This window comes from Doryrhamphus excisus, chromosome 12 (genome assembly GCF_030265055.1).
Source record: "Doryrhamphus excisus isolate RoL2022-K1 chromosome 12, RoL_Dexc_1.0, whole genome shotgun sequence".
NCBI classification, from domain to species: Eukaryota; Metazoa; Chordata; class Actinopteri; order Syngnathiformes; family Syngnathidae; genus Doryrhamphus; species Doryrhamphus excisus.
In genome coordinates this window covers 196539-217529 of record NC_080477.1, presented here as the reverse complement: position 1 = coordinate 217529, position 20991 = coordinate 196539, and the positions used below count along the sequence as shown (strand labels likewise).

Genomic DNA, 20991 nt, shown 5'->3' with positions numbered 1-20991 from the left:
ATAAGAGCGATGTCAGCGTATCCCTCCGAAGCGTAATGAAAACTTTCGTTCGCTTCCGTTTTTCATTTGCCGTCTCCTTGGTAAACTTTCACGTCAGTCGGCACGCGAGAGCTTACAGAGACGGAAATGTGTCTGCTGGCGGGATCTTTGGTCCGCACATCGCTCACACAGCCGCACGGCTGTGCTCTTATTGTGAAGGACTGCGCTACGTCCCGTCAGCTCGCCGCACGGGACAGCAGCTTGTTCTTTGTTGGTTGTTGTTGTGGTGGTGACGTCACTACCGCTGGACATCATGACCTCTGACCCCGGACTGCATCGACGGCTGATGACGTCACCGGACACGTGACTATACGGGTCTGTGCCTCACCTGGCGGCCCGGAAGCCTTGAAGCCAGGCAAAGTGAACCCAGGAGGACGGGCGTGATCACGTGACTACCCCATCACGTGACCCGTCAGACTCGTCAACACAGAGCGGGCGTGTAAACAGAACCGTCTTTACTGGATCAGCACCATGAAGTACACACGAACAAGTACAGTACAAACACGCTAACATGAGATAGCACCTTTGAAACACACACACGCACACGTTTACATCACTGCGGTGACGTCACAGTGAATGACGCCTAAAAGTGACCCGCCCCTCACACCCCCACCCCCACCCCCACCCCATCGAAGTGAAATGACCTTTAGTAAAGGCCATGCTGCCTTTTCATTGGATGTGCCAAAGAGAGAAGCAAGATGGCCGCTGTACTAGGAAGCACGCCTGGTGTGACGTGACGTGCAGCTTCATTCTGGCACACTTCCTGTTTTGAAAAGGAACAAAGTGCATACTCGCCAGACAGCATGTGCCCACCGGGTGGCGTTCCCACCAGCTTCCTGTCCAGCTGGCTACGTTTAACAGCTTGGGTTGGCTAATGCTACGTTCACACCGACGCCGAATGTCGCGCTCTGAATCGCCGACAAATTCGGCGTCATTTTTCCAAAAATCTCACCATCTCCTCAGATATGTTTATGCTCTGATAAGCTCTGTTACGCAATGGAAAATGTCGAGATCCCGACTGCATCCCGCCTCTGTCCAGAGAATAATAAAGATGCAGCAGATCCATTGACCTTTGAACCAAGCTCTGTTAAGCTTTCCTACGCTTTGAGAAAAACTTTGATAAGCTTTGTGACGCTTGGATAAGCTTTAATACGCTCTAATACGCTTGGATACGCTCCAATACGCTCCAATACGCTCCAACACGCTCCAATACGCTCTAACACGCTCCAATACGCTCCAATACGCTCCAATACGCTCCAATACGCTCTCCCCGCTTTACGCAATTCGTGACAGATTGCCTCACATTTTTAAACAGTTAAAACATTTTTGGCGCCCTTGCCGAATGTCCCGAATTGCTCAAACCTTTCTTACGCTGTATTACGGTCTTTACGCTTTCATTAAGCTTTGTTACGCTTTGCCACCGCTTTGCTCGCCGATTTAATCCGCCATCGATTCGGCGTCGGTGTGAACGTAGCATAAGTGCTAACACGTCACCATGGCGACCGGGGCATGCCCTCGTGCTGCACTCAGACGGTAGAGGAGCGGGTCCAGCTAATTTCACTGGTGACATAAATGTTAGCGCTAGCATACAGTACAACAACGATAATGAACGCTTCTTTCAAACGTGTGCAACGGCGCCACCTGCTTTGGCTTTTTTTGGTGTCCAGCAAAACATCTACTGGACATTTTCAAGTCTTCATCAAAGCCGGGAAGCGTTGGCGCTCACTTCCTGTTTGCCGTAGTGAATACAGAGGAAGAGAGGTGTGGCCCGTGATGGGGGAGGGCGGAGCTCGGGTCAGGAGGAGGTCTTGTTGGCGTAAAAGTCTCTGCAGGTCTGGCAGCAGCGTTGGTACCAGCGCATGTCTTGGCACAGGTTCTTCTCGCGGATCACGCGGCAGTAAACCGTCCACTGGTCGCCCGTGCACTTGTAGGTGAGGGCAGCTGGGGGGCGGGGCAGAGAAACAGGAAGTCAGCGTCACAGCTCCCATGACGAGTTCTTCCTCCACTTCGGACTCACCCAGGCGGGGGGAGGTGATGGTGTTGACGTTGATCTTCTGCTTGCAGGCTCCCTGGTCACACGGTCGGTAGGTGGGCGGCCTCAGCGGCACGGGGCATTCGTTACCATGGCGACCCGTCACTTTGTGCATACACTGGACCACCCGGGACTGCAGGCCCCTCCCACAGCTGGACGAGCACTGGTTGGCGAGGTGAAGACTTATTTCCAACTAACAACGCTACTGCTGGTGATGTCCTGGTTGAGTAGCAGCAGCACCCCCTGCTGGCTGCACTTATGACTACACTCACAAAGGTCAGCCCAAGGACGGACTGATGACCGATTCCTGTTGGTTTCAAAGTCAAAGTGAAGTCGTCCTACCTTGGACCAGTCGCCAGTCTTCCACTCGTAGCACTTGGAGTGGTCCTCACAGGCCTCCTCCTGGGTGGGCTGGGACAGGGGGTCGCAGCGGCCCCTCGGGTTGGTACACGTCACGGTGCGTGTGCGTACGCCCGGTCCGCATCCTGACGAGCACTGAAGGAAGTGACGGAGCACGTGAACACGGGACGGACAGGCGCCAGCTGTCGATCGCACGAGGGACGCCCACCTGAGACCACTCGGACGCCTCCCACACGCTGAGGCAGAGGCGGCCCTCGCAGCCCTGCAGGAGGGGCGGACGCCCCCCTTGGCAGTGGACCTCGGCGGTCCGGGTCAGAGAACCGTTCTGCTGCTGGTGCACACAAAGAACCTCACGGTGCTGGATGCCCGTACCACACGTGACGGAGCAGGACCCCCACTCACCCGCCACCCACCTGAAGAGAGACTCTTTGACGTTTGGTGCCAATTTGGAGATGGAGGATTTTGCCTAAAAACGTGCTGCAGTTGTGCGTGCGTGTGTGTTTGTGTGTGTGTGTGCGCGTGTGTGTGTGTGTGTGCGTGTGTGTGTGCGCGTCACCTGTACTGGCAGGGCTGAGAGTTGCAGGTTCTGACTTGAGGCGGAGGTCGGTTCTCAGGCTGACAGTAGGAATCATTGACCACCTCCATGGACTTGTTAGCCATCCTCATGCAGGACACCACCGTCCTCCTCTCCCCTAAACACACGCAGCACAACACAACGACCACCAGAGGGCCCCATCAGGGGGTCATGACAACAGCACCATCCCACCCAGTGCTGCAGTAAAGTTCTGAAGAGGGTGTGGACTGGTTAAAAAGGGGGGAGGGGGGGGGGGTTTGGGGTCACCTCCTCCACAGTGCACTGTACAGGCGTTCCAGCTGCTGTGTGTCCAGATGTAAAGATGTTCTGGTTCCTTGTTGTCCTCACTGCTCTTATCCTGTGATGTGTTCAGGGACACTGTGTACTCATAGTGAATTCCATAACTGTGGTCATGGAAGAGCAGCACCTGCCTCACACACACACACACACACACACACCCCCAATTAGGAAGTAGGAAAGGAGCCGTGAAGAAGCGTGATGAGTGGACGTGAACAAAGCATCACGTGTTGACGCGTGTCACGAGACATACATGAAGACTTACTAATGCATGAACAAGAAGGCATGAGAAGCAGACAGGTCACGTGACCAGGCACATGTTGCTTACCATGAGGTGGAGGGGGGTGTTGGTGGGTCCCTTGGCGGACATCTTCTCCCACAATCCCCTCCTGACGTAGCGCACGGTGGTCCCGGCCAGCTCAAACTCTCCTGGGAGTTCAATCTTCCAGTCGCTGTTGATGGACTTCTTGCTGGCGTCCCTCAGGGCTGAAATCAACACCACGCGCATCAATATTCAGCAATAAACGGCAAACGCAGACCTCCTTGAACGCACCATCGGGTATACTATACTGCATGAAGGTACGTTTTGATGATGTGGAGCGCTAATGTGCTAATGTGCTAATATGCTAATATGCTAATGTGCTCCTACCGGTGGATGGTGGGTGTGTATTCAGTTTGGGCTTTTAACTTGATGTTGCTCCTGTTAATTTGAGTACTTCCGTACGGGACAAAAAAATGAAAAATTAATAAAATAATTTAAAAAATGTAATTAATTAAAAAGAAACTAAAACTATATTAGGAAAGCAGGAAGTGAACAAATGTAAGAGTTAGTGATTGTAAAAGTACCAGATGGAGGGGTAGGATTTAATAAGCTTTGCTTCTTCCTACTCCTTTTGGACATGTGGAACTGGGAACTGATTATGGGATGCACTCAATTGGAATCTGATGCATGTTCTAATGAAATTAAACCATTACCATTAACGGTCACACACAAGTGTAAAAAGAAGTGAAGTGCTTGTGTAACAGCTCTAAGAACGATAAAGTTTCATACAAGAAGACAAAAGAATTACCCAGAAAGCTGTGGGAAGGTTTGTCCTCCACAACTTTGATCCTTCGTGCTCCAGCAGGTATAATCACCGCCTCCACGTAGCCTGACACGCACGCACATGCACACGCACACGCACGCACACACACACACACACACACACACATTAAGTTTAATAAGTAACATTCTTCATTGTGTCTAATTATTCATTTTTCACTGTCAAATGATAGGAATTTTTGTCATTATGACATGAGGATATGAAAAGTTAATAAAAATGAAATGAGGATATGAAAAGTTAATAAAAATGAAATGAGGATATGAAATCTTTATCATGAAAAAGGAAGTGAGCACATGCATTAAAGACAACTTATTAAGAGTTCATTAAATGTGGAAAGATTATGAACATGACTTCATTGCCAAGTACACACACGCACACACACACACACACACACACACACGACGTGCACAACACACCCATTCCTTGTGTATGGTTGAAGTCTCCTCTCACGATGGTGCACGAGCGTCCATCGCCGTTACAAACGCCGCAGCGGTCCTCTTTGGCCAAAGACCCGATGATGCCGTCACAGCCGATTTTCTACCGCAAGACAACTCTTACTTAGTTACGTACATCTGGTACTTCCTGTCACCACAGACTTCCAACTCTCACTAGCTAGTTCCAATGGAGGCGTTGGATGGCGTTGGCTACGGCGATGACCTTCCCACTAAAGATGGCAATATGGGACCCCCCCCCCCCCTTCTCATTTCTGTCTTTTGCATGCTTGTCACGCTGAAACGTTTCAAATCATCAAAGAAATTGAAATGTTGGTCAACTGATTGACACCAGGTGTGATGTTCCTCACACCATCTTCTTCTTACCTGACACCTGCCATTGACACACAGGTCGGCCTCGTAGGGTCCGCACGCCGTCCCGTCCATCACTCTGTCGCTCATCAGAATGGGAACATCCCGGCCCACTGGACTGCAGAACAACATGCACGGCTTCTCTGCACGCACACACACACACACACATGCACATGCACACGCACAAACACACACACACACACACACACACACACACACGTAAACTCAACTGCAGGACGTCACGGGGCTTGGCGTCCACGTGAGTGTGCATGTCACCATCGTTGATGATGGCCGTCAGCATGGCGCTCTTCTTTTTGCTAGCATGGCGGTCATACGACAAACACTGCAGGTCTCTGAAGCTCGGTGCCCCCTTGGGGCAGGGAGGACCCTCACAGGCTTTGTGCTCCACGCTGGCCTTCTGACACGGCTGACCTCCTGGACCCGGCCTGCACACACGCACACACACACACACACATCGGCTTGACCAATGAAAGCCCAGCAGTGCTTCACGTATGACACACGTGCACACAAAGGCGGGACATACGGAGGGTTGTCACACTTCCTCTGTCTGAAGCGGACTCCGGTAGCACAGGTCCGACTGCACATGCTCCACTGGCTCCATGGACTCCAGTCGCCATCCACGTGCTGAGGGATGGGGGTCTTACTCACACACTCCCCCGCCCTGCACCACTGACACACACACACACATGCGCGCACACACACACACACACGGTCATCAGGCCGCTCGTCACCATAGACGCTCCCCAGGGTGCACAGGACACCTTGTCAGGTCCACACTCAGTTCCGTCCAAGGGAGGGTCCAGTTTAGTCTTACAGGACGTGTCCCCCTCCACCAGACACCACAGGCCAGCGCACATCAGATGCTGGAAAACAAGTCACGTGTCGCCATGACGACCACCGGACCACATGAGGCGAAGAGGCGAGGACAGGGCGAGCGGTACCTCCATGTCGGAGCAGAAGGTGGCGTTGGTTCCAAAGAGGATCTGGCACTGTTCGTCCACACTGTAGTGCATCCCGGGAAGCTTGGGGGGCAGGCGGACCTGGTAGCGCCCCCTGGGGTCCGTGTGCAGCAGACATGCGCTAGATTTGGACCTGATGACATCACATGCTATTGATCAACATGGACCGGAACATGGACCTGGTCATGTGATGTGGTACCAGTGGAACCGGCACACTTATTGATTATTATGGGACTTCCCACAGTACAACGGCGGTAGTACACCAATCCATGCAAGGTACTTTCTGCAGTTTAGTCCAAGTGTTGCTGCTGTGACTGCAGAGGAGCGCCTGCATTCATAGCTCAATGCGCTAAAGACAATAGTGTTAATATGTCAATTAATTAACACCGTGTTGATAAGCCAATGAGTTAGTGGTAATATGAAAACATGCTAATATGCTAATATGCTAATATGCTAATGACTTCTACAGTGTCAGCGAGTTAGCGTTTGTACTGTATAAACTAGTTGCAGCGTTAATATGTAAATGAGATAGACGGCATGATCGATAGCACGTTAGCATAATAGCGTGTTAGCATAATAGCGCGTTAATATGTCAATTAAGTTAGTTATGTATGTTTCAGACAGCAGTGTTTCTATGTAAATGAGTTAGACGGCTGCATCGATATGTAAATGAGTATTGCTAATATGCAAATGAGTTAGCAAAAGCTGCATCAGTATGTAAATGAGTGACGACAGCAGCGTTCACGTCTGAGTCAGAGACTGTGTGTTAATATGCAAATGAGTCTGAGACGACCATGTCAACATGCAAATGAGCTACGCTAACGCTAATGCTAACGTCACCTGAGGAAGGTCTCCAGGTCATCGCGGCTGCAGGACGACCACGAGAGGTCGCTGGGGTTCCTCCCCTTCACCCATTCGCCAGACATGATGTAGGCGTGGCCGGTGCAAGGGGCGTGGTCATCATCGTGGCTCATCCCCATGCTGGAGAGCATGCGCCATTAGTGAGGGGCGGAGCCACAGCGAAGGCACGCACTCAACCGCACACACGCATTCTAAACTAAAAACAACTAACGATGGATGTCAAACGATGTCAGAGTGAGCCCTGAGCCCAACATAAGTCATGTGACCTGTCAGCACGTAACGCTTGGTTGCCATTTTGCTGGCTGCCAGATAATGATGTCATCATTGTTGGAGCTTAATGATGATGTCATTACTCTGGCTTCTTACACACGCCTGACGTGTGTTTAGCAAATGTAGCTCTTATGTAACACACACACACGCACGCACACACACACACACACACGCACACACACACACGCACACACACACACACGCGCACACACACACAGAAAACAATCCAAAGGCGGACTGACTTGTGTCCCAGCTCGTGAGCGATGGTGAAGGCCAGGTTGAGTCCGTTGTCCTCGGCCAACACACACTTCCTCTTGGCGCTGCAAGCTCCGCCCAGGTAGGCGATACCTGCCACACACGTTCAGGTGAGTCAGGTGATGGCACACGTTAGAAGACAACATTAGGAGGCTTGCTGGAGATGAACGTTGTAGATGATGCCGATGAGGTCATCATGTCTCCAAGGCGAAACAAGTCTTGTTTTTGGATCACAACACAACACGTGGTGTTGGGGGGGGGGGGGGGGGGTCTCACACATGCTTTCACACTTTACTGTTATGCACACAGAGTGTATGTGCTGTCATTGTGCTGCGGGATTAACACGTTACACGCACACAACTGACATGACATCATCCACACTTTGTGTGTGTGTGTGTGTGCGTGCGTGCGTGCGTGTGTGTGTGCGTGCGTGCGTGTGTGCGCGTGTGTGTGTGTGTGTGTGTGCGTGTGCTACATAGCTGCTGCCTTTGTCCAAAGGATTCTGTCTGTCCAAGTAGTTTAGCGCTGCTGTAAGCTAGAGCTAATGACCCAGCTAGCGTGAAGGCGTGTCCAGTCCAGGTCCATGATGGCATCCCGCTGCCCGCCTTAGACGTTTATGCTTATGGAGTCCGAGGACAAAGTCGCCCACTGAGGTGAAAATCAGAGTAGAAATGAGTCTTGCAATTTGCTTCCTGGTGTTCCAAAAAGGGGAACGTCCTCCACTTTTACTGGGCTTCGTTCAAAGACGACTCGTGAGGAATTGATTTTTTTTCCAAAGAAAAAAAATCCAGTAGCGGCGACTTGTTTGTCTTGCTGTTTGTTGACATGTTGGGAATCTTTTTGGATGTTTAAATACGGCAGCTGGGAAAAAACGCTCATTCTGTGAGGACCTTTCCCATCTCCCAGCACGTCCTAAAAGGGAATGTTGCGTGTTCCAAAAGAGCGGAGGAGCCATCAAGTCCTTCACAACCTTTGAGACAAATAAGCGCCAAACGTGCTAAAAAGCAGGACAGCAGAGGCCAAATGTTGTCCAGCTGTCCCAGCCCGAGTGCGGCTCCGTTCCCGCTAATTGGTGCCATGTCCCGTCAGACATTCCTGGTCTTTCTTACGCACGGCGCATGGAGGAATGTACACATCCTAAAATCCTGCATGGACAAACACAGACCTTTGTGGATCATTTGGGCCAACACACACATTCCACACTTGTCCACGCCAGGCGGTTCTGAAAGCCAAAGCCAGAATATCCCGGCCAAGAAGTCCGGTTGGAAGGTTCTGGAATGTTCTTCCCTGTCTCTCCTCAGACACAACAACCACCAAGAATCAATAAATGACCTCTGATCGAGGTGATGGGGATGATGACAGGAAATGGACGTACCCACAGTGTCGCACGGCTCCTCCTTGTGGACGCAGAAGTCTGTCCTGAAACACAACACCAACACCAGATGAAAGCTGACCTGTTATTGCTGCCTTTGAGCAAAACAAGATTCTCACACACAACTAAGAAAATAATAGTTAGTTGGAGCGCCCGGCTTCGTTTTACGGTCGTTAAATGTGACGAGAAACACTTTCTAAAGCTTTCATGGTGGCCACAGTTTAACCCTGGAACAGACATGATTATCCAAGTGTCAACAAACATGGAGGTCGGGGCCGCAGGACGGAGCTCCCAACAGCGAATATTCATGAGTGACCATGTGACCAACGAGGTGGTGTTGTGTGAAGCTGGCGAGAACATCAGAGGAGGAAGAGGAGTTCTCACTGACGTGTGACAACAGTCATCCTGCTGCACACGCGCACACACACACACACACACACACACACACACACACACACACACACACACACACACACACACACACACACACACACACACACACACACACACACACACCATCTGCATGTGAACGTGCCGGGACAACCCACCTGGTGACCAGCACTGCCGTGTCCACAGGGGGGACGTCATCAGCCGGAAGGTGGTTGGTTCCCAGGTAGCGTGGACCTCCAAACTCCTGATGCTGCCAGTGGCAGAAGCTCTCCAGGGAACGCTCTCCATGGTGGCCCACCTTCAGCTTCTCCTGGGGAGGGGGGGGGGCACAGACGGCTCATTAGGAAGGAAGCTTCTGATGGTTATTCCACATTTACTTTTAAACACCATCTGCTCAGAAGGTCAGAGGTGAGACTCACGGGGCGGCTGTGAAGCAGAACGAGCTTGGTGACCCGGATGTTGATCCTGACACCCAGACTCTGGTGCTGGAACATGTTGTACACCTGACCACAGCGCAGATACAGCTCATGTGGGCGTCACGGTCGCGTCGGGTCACCGGCTGCCACCGGCTGCCACCCTCACCCACCGGCTGCCACCCTCACCCACCGGCTGCCACCCTCACCATGTTCATGACGGTCAACAGGAACCTCTGGGCGGCCTCGGCGCCGTGGTAGCGGACCATGTCGGCGTCGGCCACCACCAGCGTCTCTACGGTGTACGCTTCCTGCAGCCTGATGATGTTCCTCTTCCCACGACCTTCCTGGCCACCCTTTGACCTCCTCTTCCCTGCAAAACCACACATGACCTCCTCAGCTGTGGCCGTGCATCAAGCAGAGCGCATGCCAAGATGGCCGACAGCGACCGACGCTCATCAAATGTGGCCACTGCATTAGGAGCGCCGGGCTGTCAGGTGCGTGACGAATATGCTAATGAGGTGTCCAATATCCTCCGCCGTGTTCCTAAAGAGCTCAGTTGTTCCAGAAGCCTCTTAGCGGCGTGACCCACTTCCCTCCGAGTCTGACGACGCCGTTCCTACTCAGGAAGTCAAGCTCGCAGCACGCCGGCCAACACTAACAGCCCAAAGAAAAGACAACAAAAGACACTTTCTCTTCCTCTCTGCTACTTGCCGATACTCCTGCTCGCCTCCTATGCTAGCAAAAGGCCCGCCTACTTCCCAACAGCTCCGCCCACCTTTCCCGATAAAAAAAATAAATGAACATGCAGCATCTAAACTGGATTATTTGTTGCTAACTTATGCTACGGACGTCAAAGCCTCGCTTGCTATGGCGTAGTTTCGATGCTAAACGGCTAGCATAAACGAATCAAAGGTGAGTAAGAAGTTCCACTCCAAAGCAGGAGGGGGCAGCATGCTAACTGTGGATCGCGCGGCATGCTAACTGTGGATCGCGCGGCATGCTAACTGTGGATCGCGCGGCATGCTAACTGTGGATCGCGCGGCATGCTAACTGTGGATCGCGCGGCATGCTAACTGTGGATCATGCAGCACATCGCTCTTTACGTTTGCTTAACCGCCAGACAAATGTAGACTCCTTTAGAATGAGCCGACGCTCACGTACTGTCTCTTTAAGTCCATCTGAGCATCAGCTCAGGAGGTTAAAGGTCAAAACAAAAATCCTGTTCACTTTTGAACACAGCCACAGAGGAACACAACCTACACACACACACACACACACACACACACGCTAATGCTTTCCACATGTTCACAAGTGGGTCAGATGCTGAGATGTGTGTGTGTGTGTGTGTGTGTGGTTATGTAACTTGGAAGGGGTCAAGCTGCTCCACTTAATGAGCGTGCACACAGACACACACAGACACACACAGACACACACACGCTGTGTGTCTGTGTGTGTCTGTGTGTCTTCTCTATTAAGATCACACAGCACTTTGACATGTTTAAGAAAGTAAACGCTAACATCTGCTGCAACAGCGCCGACGTAAACGTGCACACTTGCCAGCGCACGAGACCACCAGACCACCTCCAGGGGTCACTGTCATTAGCCAAAGTTGAGATTGCATCATCATGTTGCCGCATATCCACAATTATCATCACTGGGGAGTTATTACAGTCCACTTGCATCGGGATGAAAAAGCGTCTGGAGTGGAAGACAGGATGATGTTCCGATCCAAGTCAGACGTGGACCGCTTGCCTTTGGCGGCGAGCTAACGAGCTAGCTAAAAGAGCCACTGAGACGTCTGTGAATGGCTTGCAAATGGTGGAATAACATGGAGAATAAAGTGTACAGGAAGTAGGTGTCATTTAGTGGCGATGCTGGTCCAGGCGGACCACATGACTCCCAAACATCAACACCGGTACGACGCAGCGTCATGGACCACGTACCGGTGCAATGAGCCTGCCAGACCACAAGTTGGCGACATAAACGTTTTCCATCTTTTGCAATCCTGACAACATGCGACGGAAGTGCTATGATCTTCTTCTTGCACCGCCTGTACATCACGTGACCTCACGCCGTCACTCACCCGGGGCTGTGCCGCAGCGTTCGGACCTCTGAGCATCCTGGGCCGAGCGGCGCCGTCGCATCAGCTGGTGTTTGAGACCCGAGAAAGACTCCGATGGACCCTTACGGACCCCCAGAGGACGGATGAAGAGAACGTCCTCCCCCATGTGGATCAGACCTGTCTGAAACACACACGCACAAGGAGGGTCATTGAATGCATCGGCGTGCTATGCTGTGTGATGCCTTGAGGAACACTCAGGAAATGTTGAGACACTCAACATGAGGAACCGAGACCGGCGGAAGAGGAAGATAAAGGTTTACCAGGCCTCCACAGGTGCTGAGTGACACCAGAGATTCAGGGTGGTCTTGCACGGAACCGGAGTAAAGGCAGAGCTGGTCCCGGTCCAGTCGGCTGAGCGCCGGACTCCGCCCCCCTCGCCTGTCCTCCACCAGCAGGGGGGCCGACACCAGGCCGCCGTCCCGGGTCACGTTCAGCCGGAGTTCCCTTCCGAACGCTGGCAGCGACACCATCAGGTGGTCCGGGTCAGCAGGTTGGTGGAGGGGCAGCAGCATCGGAACCACCTCATCCGCGTCCACGTCAGACTGGGCTAGGAATGAAAGACACGTCTATCACGCCGCTAAACGTGGACGTGAACGCGCACTCGGCGGTTCTGAAGAACTTTGATCGGAACACGAACGTTTGTTCGGTTCTTACCGGCGACTTCGACGAGGAGCAGCGCGAGGAGCAGAAGGCGCACGACATGGCGATTCTGCATGACGAACCTAGGAACCGGACCAAGGCCGGAACCGAGACCGGGACCGGGACTGGGACCAGGACGAGGAGCTTTGGTGGGGAATCACCGCCACACTTTTCCAAAACTTTTCTAAAGTGGCTCGAGCTGCTGAAGACACGCCCACGTGGGCCAGCTCCACCTCTTCCGGCTTCTGATTGGTCCACTGCAACATTGACCAGTGGAGAATTCCGCCTCTCATTAGACGGCGTAGCTGTCAATCACCGGGTGGGGGTGAAACCTTACACGTGGTCTCAAGTGGAGCTAAAAGTGGCTTTAAATCTGAAGAACTAACAATTGATTTTTTTTTAGTACATTTAAACAATTTAATATTTCAAATCTTTGTTTACTAGCTCATGTGTCTGACTGCAAACATACTATATTTTATTTACATACTGTATTTTATTTACATACTGTTTTTATTGTACATTGCCCAAGTAAGCTACTTTATTTTTAATGCTTGTGCTACTCTACTTTTAATTTTTTTACATTTGATTTATAACAGTATTATTTTCTTGTCATATTACTGCAGTGTTCAATAAGTATCAATAAAGTTGGGATTGGAAATAAATCTTAGACCATTATCATCAATTATTATGGTATTCGTTTTGATTATATTGTAATAGGCAAATCATAGAAAAAAATGATGGTCGTTTAGAGCATTGCTAAGCAGATAATTAGTGGAAAATACCATCATTATGATTGATCGGGTGTTTAAGTATTTAAAACAAAGGACGCACTAAAAGCCTAAAAACTGGTTTTGTTGTTATGATAAACTGATGAAAGTTTATTACAACTTTTGTCTCTGTGGATACTTCACTGAAGATGCGGTTGGCAAAGAGGAAGGAAGTAGCGGAGAAAGTGGAACACAGAACAGACAGAAGTAGCGATGGCCTCGACATTTGTGTTTCATGTTTGGAAACATTTGAACTCACGTGAAGGAAGGAGAAGATGAACGGTCACGGACATGGAAAAGTATAAAACTAATAATAATTTAGCTTATTTCTCATAAAAAAGTCTAATATTGAAACTTCTGGTGTCCTGTCAAGCAGGAACCGTGACGGTCCGCCGACATTTCCCGCCATGCTGCGTGAGAGTAACACAAACATCAAACCGCCTTCGAGGAGTCTTCTCGTTGTGTGGCGTCGCCACCAGAGGAAGCGCCAGTGCACCGTCTTTGAGCGCAGACGTTTTCGTGGGGGGTCAAACAGCCCAGGCAGCCATTGTTGTTTTTTGCAGCGACTTCATCGTCTGACAAGCTGCTGTCGTCCTCCTCCTCCTCCTCCTCATGGTCGCTCCTCTCGTCTCTGGTCAGCTGACATGGAAACACACAAGCCCCCCAGGTTTGTGAAATACAAGATGTGAGGGGCCGTCATCATCATCACCACGCCCAACGACCGCACGGACTTACGGTGCCGAAGATGAACTTCCTGACCATGGCGAGGATGAGGAGGGCCCAGAAGAGGTGCAGGCCGAGGAGCAGGAGGAGCATGGCGTTGAAGAAGTAGTAGCCAAAGTAGGCGGGGTAATGGTGGAGGGGGTACACCCATGTGCAGTGGATCAGCCTGAGACACGCAGGAAGTCCCTCAGGTTGAAATAATACACAATAACAACAACAAGGCTACTGTTGTGGTCGTAGCACACAGCTAACTAAAAGTCACTGTTGAAGCCCTTGACATCACTTCCTGTCCGCCATCGATTCTGCTCCCCTACAAGGTATACCGTCTTAAATGGCTTATTTCCTGTTGCACCGGGTAATAGGAGCATACAGGTCACTATAGGGGTATTATTTCTTGTCTAGAGGGCTCTAATAATGTTAAACGTACTTAGAGGATTGTCAGCGGGGTTTCTATGCCACAACTATGAAAATATTGCATTCTTAAAAAGGAGGAATCCTACATTGCGGACCTTCAGTTGACGCCGTCAAATCTGGAACCAATGAACCGTGATAAATGAAGGATTACAGTACTGTCATTGCGCAACATTCTTTTCATTCATTGTGATGGAGCCATGGAGCCATAGAGCCACGGCCTCCGTCTTTGCTGCCAGGAAGATAATATTTGGCAATCCACGCGCTTTGGTGACACCTAGTGGCCGAACCGGAACTGCAACGCGTTCAACCTCAAAACATCAGCACCACACACACACACACACTGACCAGAAGGGGAAGATGATGAGCCGAGTTACGATGAAGACAAGAGCAAAAAGAAGAAAAAGAAGTTTGCAGCTTTTCTCCATTTTGGCGTAGTTCAAGAGTTTGGCCGACTGAAAGCAGACAAGAAGAAGCGAGTGGTCACGTGGACGCGTGTTCAACAACAGCAGCATGAAACAGGAAGCGTGACTGACCTCCAGCAAGACATCGGCGGCGTCGTGGACCAGCAGGACCAGCGTGCCCACGCGGATGAAGTTGACGCACCAGGAGAACGACAGGAGCACCAGGGTGACGGCGTGGTGGACCATCTGCTCCCTGAAGTCCTGAACAAGGCAAGCTGCCATCATCATCATCTTCATCCTCATCCTCTGACAGGAAGTCAGCGCTCACCTTCCTCTTGACATCGGAGCAGACGCTGAAGAGCAGGGAGACGTAGAAGCTCATCTCCAGGATGTAGTACCAGTACTGAGAGTCCAGCAGGGACTGCGTACACACACACGTGCACACGTGCACGCACGCACACGCACACACGCGCACGGACGCACACACACACGCTATATGACGGGTTGGTCCTGATTGACATGACATGTGGTGGCTAAGCTAAGCTGACGTGTGGCTAACGCTAACGAAGACCCACCTGCTTAGGAAAAGCGGTCCACACGGCCCTGGTGTCATAGAACCATTCCTTCTGCAGGACACAAACGTGGATGAGATGAAGTGTCAGAGCTCCGCCCACACCAGGTCACATGGGTTCTAACTCACATCGTAAAGCGCCAGCAGCCCTCCGATGGACGAGGCCAGGTAGAAGACAAAGCGCCAACTGGCGGCGCAAACAACGTGTGACTACACGCCGGTCGTCATGGAAACAGCCAACAAACAAACCTGGCCTCGGTGAACTTCTTCAGAACTCCGGGTCGGTCCTGACCGCGTCTCCTTCGGAACCAGCGCTCCACTTGTCTCACAGAGAGACCGCTTTTCTTGGACAGCCCGTCCAGGTCGGCCTGCGGGGGGGGGGGGGGGGGGTGTTAAAGATGGCAGCGACAAGAACGCCACTGGCTTACCTGAGTGGGCTTCCTGCTGCGCGTGTTGTAGTAAAGTTTGAGGACGCCGTTGTCGTCCGCTTTGAGGTTGACTCTCGACTTGACGCCCGCACGGACCGCCAGCGGCGTGGCGACCCACCTAGCATGTAAGCAGATGCATGCTGGTTAGCATGTCTAGCGCTGGCATCACATCGGTGGACTTCCTGCATGGCGTTTTTCATAGCAACACAGCCAGGAAGGGACCAGAACCAAGGTGGCGGCGGCGGCGGCGGCGTACCTCTCAAAGATGTATCTGACAAACAGGAAGGCAAATGCGTAGGGGATGACGACGCAAAGGTGCGAGGCTTTGGCGTAGACACGCCCCTCTTTGTCCTCCAGGTGGCTCCAGGTCAGGTTTCCTGGCAGCCATATCCGGTCCCACCAGAACCACTGGTACAGAACGTCCAACATCCTGGGGGACGGGAATGGGAGGCGCGTTAGGGATCAGTTCATTGAATGGGATGACCCTTGACCTCTCAGCTGAAGCTCAACTTGTGCCGTCGCGGCCTAGCAGTCCACACGCTGCTCTGTCAAGCCCCGCCCCTTCAGAAGCCCCGCCCCTTCAGAAGGCTGCCAATATCCCGTGCAACGACAGCAAAGTACACGGCACACTCATTAGCTAAGTACACAGTGTTCAGTGTACTTATTTAAGTGGAAGTACTGAAGTACACAAACTGAAACCCAAGCACAAAACAATGACGTCATCCGCCCTCTAGTGGTGGTCCATGGATGTGCAGAAGGTCACCAAAGGTCTCATCCTCCTTGAGCCGAACATCTAAATGATCAACACACCAGGAGCGTGCACGTGAGCGCCTGCACGGAGACTTGCTGACGGTAAACATCCTTCGCCGACGTGCACGTTTAAACATCTCGAGGGTTCGCCTTCACGGCACCAACGCCTCGCAGGAGTCACAACGTTGGTCCAAAAGCAGCAAAAGTAAAAGTCCGACTTGGGACCTCTTACCCCCCCCACCCCCCCGAGCGAAGGTTGAAAGGTCACTCAGGCTGAGAAGAAGAAAGGTCACAGGAGACACTCACCTTTTTTTTTTTTTCAGTGTGAGGTTGACGCTCACAGTCTTTGTTTGCGTTGCTCTTCCACACCCACACCTGCACGCACACACACACACGCACGCACGCACACACACACACGCACACACACACACACACACACACGCACGCACGCACACACACACACACACACACACACACACACACACACACGCACGCACGCACGCACGCACGCACACAGCTCCCTCCAGGAAGTGCCCATTTCAGCCCCGTGGGTACACAAAGTGCCTGTTTGCATTGTTGCTGATAAAGTTTCTGTCACACAACAAAGCCTGCCTGAACATAAAGCGTCCCTGAACGCGTCGTCACCGCGATAAGCCTTGTTTTGATGTCAACATCTTGGAGAAAGGAGAGATATGACAAAGTCATGAGGACGTGGACGTACTGAGAAGTAGCGATGAAGTAGTGAGAAGTAGCAATGAAGTAATGAGAAGTAGCGATGAAGTAGTGAGAAGTAGCAATGAAGTAGCTTGGACAAAGACCTGGTCAGCATCAAACCAAGAGGACGTGGAAGAGACACCAGGAGTGAAAAGGCAGAGCAGTAAAAAGCCAAATGGTTGTACTTCTAAGAGAACGCAGTAGAAGCCAAAAGGTTGTACTTCTAAGAGAACGCAGTAGAAGCCAAAAGGTTGTACTTCTAAGAGAACGCAGTAGAAGCCAAAAGGTTGTACTTCTAAGAGAACGCAGTAAAAGCCAAAAGGTTGTACTTCTAAGAGAACGCAGTAGAAGCCAAAAGGTTGTACTTCTAAGAGAACGCAGTAGAAGCCAAAAGGTTGTACTTCTAAGAGAACGCAGTAGAAGCCAAAAGGTTGTACTTCTAAGAACGCAGTAGAAGCCAAAAGGTGATCCTACCTGAGCCGACGTTCCCTCCAGGTGGACGTGGACATGCACCAGCTTGGGGTGGGGATCCAAGGAGAGCAAACACTCGCAGGTTGACAATGTCAACTGAAACCAACGGCGACATCCAAAGACACGCCCCCCCCCCCCCCCACACACACACACAAACATGGACGCTCCCTTTCTTTCATCCTACCTCCCTCCTTCCCTTGCAGACACGAGGAAGGCAGGCTGAGGCCTATGGGACACAGGATTATCTTACAGCGGGGGGGGGGGGGGGGGGGGGGGGGGGGGGGGGTCCAAAATACAGAAGAAAAGCATGAAGCAAATGGGCGGCCATTTTATTTGATATTCTTCACCTTGTGTTGGCTTCATTGTGTTCCATTCAGGAAGTCAAACTATGCTGGAATTTGTGTCCTTTGGTCCACAAACCCGAGGTAGGCTGGAGCCTATCCCAGATGCCTTCTGGTGAGAGTTGGTATACTCTGCATTGGCTGCTTAGACCAACAACAGAGCAGCAGGGGAGCCCAAAAAGGGAAGAAAGCACCAAAGTCAGGACTCAAACGGCCCCCGGGACGCTTTGGACATCCTTCCTCCATCAGTGTGAAAACGTGATGCATGCTGGGGGTTCCGTTACCTGCTCTGTCCTTCACACTTTTCCACGTGTGTTAGAAGTTTGATGAGCGACTCGGCGTTGTACGGAAACATTTTCTTTGCCTGCAGGTTGGACACCAGGAGGCGGAGCTTGGACAGGCAGGCGACGGCTTGTACCAAAGTTTGACACGCTGCCATGTTAGTTTGCGTCTTTCCACCCGAGGCGGTCCAACCACGTGACCCCTCAACAGTATCTGGATCGGACTCATCAGAAGAGTCGTAGTCCACGAGGCTCCGCCCAGATCTGGTGCCCACCTGACCAGAGTCTAACTCGGTCGTGGTCTCGCCCACTCGGCAACACGCGGCGGTGAAGCCCTGCCAGTCTGTGCTCAGGTACTTGAGGTAGCGTACCAGGTACTCCAGGAAGCAGGTTTCCATGGAGATGAGGAAATCCAGGAGGACGCGGTGGTCAAAGGCCACGCTCTGGAGGACAAACAGGAAGTGACAGTGAGGGTTGCAGCCAGAGGCGCAGGCGGCCTCCCCGGGATCAGAGCCGTCCGACGGGGAATTCTCCCTGCAAAGGAAGACAGACCGTGATAGGACGTCCGACAGGAAGCGGCGCCTCGCATGAGCCGTACCTGATGTGGAGGAAAATGGCCAACAGAGCTTTGGCGGCCTCCATCATGTCGTCGTCCTGCTCGCTAAAGAGGAGCGTCAGCAAGTGGCAGGTGTGGCCCACCTGCGTCTTCCTCAGGAAGGACCACAGAGACCGCAGATACCCACAAGCCTCGGCGCCTCAAATAGAAGACGCCTTTGAAATGGTTGTGGCGACTGGTGACATTCACTTCCTGCGGACCTTACCTGCCGAGGTGACGCGCACGTTTCGCTCCACGCACGTGATAACGAGCAGGCTGACAGCTCGCAGCATCACACCGTCACCACCCTGCCGTCCCCCGCCGATGTCGCTCGTCCCTCCGAAGAAAGACGCAGACGCCACTGGGATGCTCAGCAACCAGTCGGCTGCCACGCCATCCAGCACCGTGCGAGCGAGCGAGGTGACGTCAGAGGCCAGTGCAGGTGGGGGAACAGGAAGTCGGGCCCCCACCAGCCAGTCCTCGCCGGCCTTGCGCAGCGCGGCCCGTTTGAGCAGCAGCGCCGCTCGTTTACTAACAAAATACTGCGGCGAACGGCTGACGACGGCCATCAGGGTGGCGGCGTGCACGTGGGTCAGCTTCTGGCTGCTAGCGCACGCGCACGTCTCACTGGATGCCGTCAGCAGCTCCAGAAGGTCCAACAGCAGGCAGAACGTGTCCACGTCAGAGTGCTGCCACACGTCCGCGGGAAGGAACCTGGAGACCAACGCACTGATGCTGGCGTCAAACGCCATCAGAACCACCTTAACAACGTCTGATGGCGCCAAGGCGGAGGTCAAACTGAGGTTAAAGACGCCAACATATTTGCATATTTTTTCCAACTGAGATTCGACCTTGACGGTTGTCCTTCAGAAGCATCTTGAGCACGTAGCTCAGCGACCACACGCAGGCGTCCAGAGTCGGGCGGGCGGCTGAGCTGAGAAATGCCCGCTCGCAAGCCTGCCGCCATGCTGGACTGACCACACCCTGAAATGACGTCACATCAAATTGATAGCTTTGACCTGTTAGCGCTTTTACGTTTGGGGGGAAAATCCACTCAAGAATCAGCTGACAGTTCAAATGCAAAAATTCAAAAAGGTTATGGCAACAAAACCGGAAGTAAACATACTGGATACTCACAGACATGCGCAGATGGTAGAGAACCCACGAGGCGGCGCTCTTTGCCGCCAAATGACTGATGAATTTGTCTTTGCAGCCAAAGTTAGCTACCTGCGACACGGTAAGGTTAGCATTAGCATTAGCATTAGCATTAGCTCAGCCGCGGGGATACTCACCAGTAGAGACATGGCGTCCATGTCCTCAAACAAAACTTGAAGCGCGAGCTGGTAGAAAGACGCCATGTCCGGCTGGAGAGCCGTCGACATGGCGATGGAGATCGTCCTCCCGATCACAGTCAGGCCGATGCAGCTCAGCTCCGTGTCGTTTCCATGGCGGTCGTCCTCTTCCTGCGCGCGCACCCCGCGGAATATCACACGTGCGAGCTCCTCGGCACTGTGTCCTGGAAGCGTTGCGTTCACGGTGCACTTGTAGATCTCGGAAAGACTGTCCCGAAGGCCCGAAGCCGTGCGGCACACGCCGCTGGCGGCCGCCATCTTGGTATTTGTCATGTGATCAGCGTCACGTGACGGTTGCGGAAGAACTACAGAATAGAAAAGAAAAAATAGATAGGAACGTTTCCCGCTTCCTGCGTGTCCGCAGTTTTTATTGAACTGTTCCAGCCTGACGTCCACACGCCCTCGGCGGTCTGGAGGCAAGAGTGCGGGGCTGGTTTGTTTAAAACGCCTTCCGTTGGAGAAATCCTATAACGGCTGTGGAGCGCCCCCGCGTGGACAACAAGTACACTACAGGATTTTGGTGAAACAGTGACGTGGTGGGGATGTCATCAAATGTTTCCGCACCTTATTTCTTCTTATTAAAAGCTGCGCACTTGGCTTTGCAAAGTAGTGCTGCTGCGGAGTGAAAAGTGCGACGGCTGACACCGACGCCATCTTGGGCCGGCCTCCG

General features: G+C 52.3%; 3 protein-coding genes across 6 annotated transcripts; all 3 read right to left on the bottom strand.

The window, feature by feature from the left end:
* Window positions 1-665: 665 nt before the first annotated feature.
* On the bottom strand, window positions 666-12895 carry adamts17 (ADAM metallopeptidase with thrombospondin type 1 motif, 17). Its single transcript, XM_058088683.1, has 23 exons — window positions 12529-12895; window positions 12135-12421; window positions 11836-11995; window positions 9959-10122; window positions 9756-9839; window positions 9495-9646; window positions 8950-8993; window positions 7562-7667; window positions 7029-7169; window positions 6171-6321; window positions 5991-6092; window positions 5753-5898; window positions 5485-5654; window positions 5224-5351; window positions 4822-4942; window positions 4373-4453; window positions 3631-3788; window positions 3273-3432; window positions 2988-3123; window positions 2640-2844; window positions 2414-2566; window positions 2057-2234; window positions 666-1980 (listed from the first exon to the last, which is right to left on the bottom strand). Exons 1-23 carry the CDS (start codon window positions 12587-12589, stop codon window positions 1835-1837), a joined length of 3234 nt encoding a protein of 1077 aa, XP_057944666.1. The 5' UTR covers window positions 12590-12895; the 3' UTR covers window positions 666-1834.
* Window positions 12896-13246: 351 nt separating this feature from the next.
* Window positions 13247-17854, bottom strand: cers3a (ceramide synthase 3a). 3 transcript variants are annotated; one of them, XM_058088688.1, is made up of 11 exons: window positions 17756-17854; window positions 16074-16247; window positions 15818-15935; window positions 15639-15757; window positions 15519-15576; window positions 15394-15444; window positions 15147-15239; window positions 14951-15079; window positions 14763-14869; window positions 14016-14169; window positions 13247-13919 (listed from the first exon to the last, which is right to left on the bottom strand). In XM_058088688.1, the coding sequence occupies exons 1-11, from the start codon at window positions 17788-17790 to the stop codon at window positions 13713-13715; spliced, it is 1245 nt and encodes a 414-aa protein (XP_057944671.1). In that variant the 5' UTR covers window positions 17791-17854; the 3' UTR covers window positions 13247-13712. The 3 variants fall into 3 exon arrangements, with proteins under 3 accessions (XP_057944671.1, XP_057944672.1, XP_057944673.1); XM_058088689.1 differs by having other exon boundaries at window positions 13747-13919; window positions 14951-15071; XM_058088690.1 differs by having other exon boundaries at window positions 13747-13919; window positions 15147-15171.
* Window positions 17855-18076: 222 nt separating this feature from the next.
* lins1 (lines homolog 1) lies at window positions 18077-20716 on the bottom strand. Of its 2 annotated transcripts, XM_058088686.1 has the most exons (6): window positions 20262-20716; window positions 20107-20196; window positions 19821-19953; window positions 19196-19741; window positions 18973-19129; window positions 18077-18908 (listed from the first exon to the last, which is right to left on the bottom strand). In XM_058088686.1, exons 1-6 carry the CDS (start codon window positions 20592-20594, stop codon window positions 18374-18376), a joined length of 1794 nt encoding a protein of 597 aa, XP_057944669.1. In that variant the 5' UTR covers window positions 20595-20716; the 3' UTR covers window positions 18077-18373. The 2 variants fall into 2 exon arrangements, with proteins under 2 accessions (XP_057944669.1, XP_057944668.1); XM_058088685.1 differs by having other exon boundaries at window positions 19821-20196.
* Between the last annotated feature and the right edge of the window lie 275 nt (window positions 20717-20991).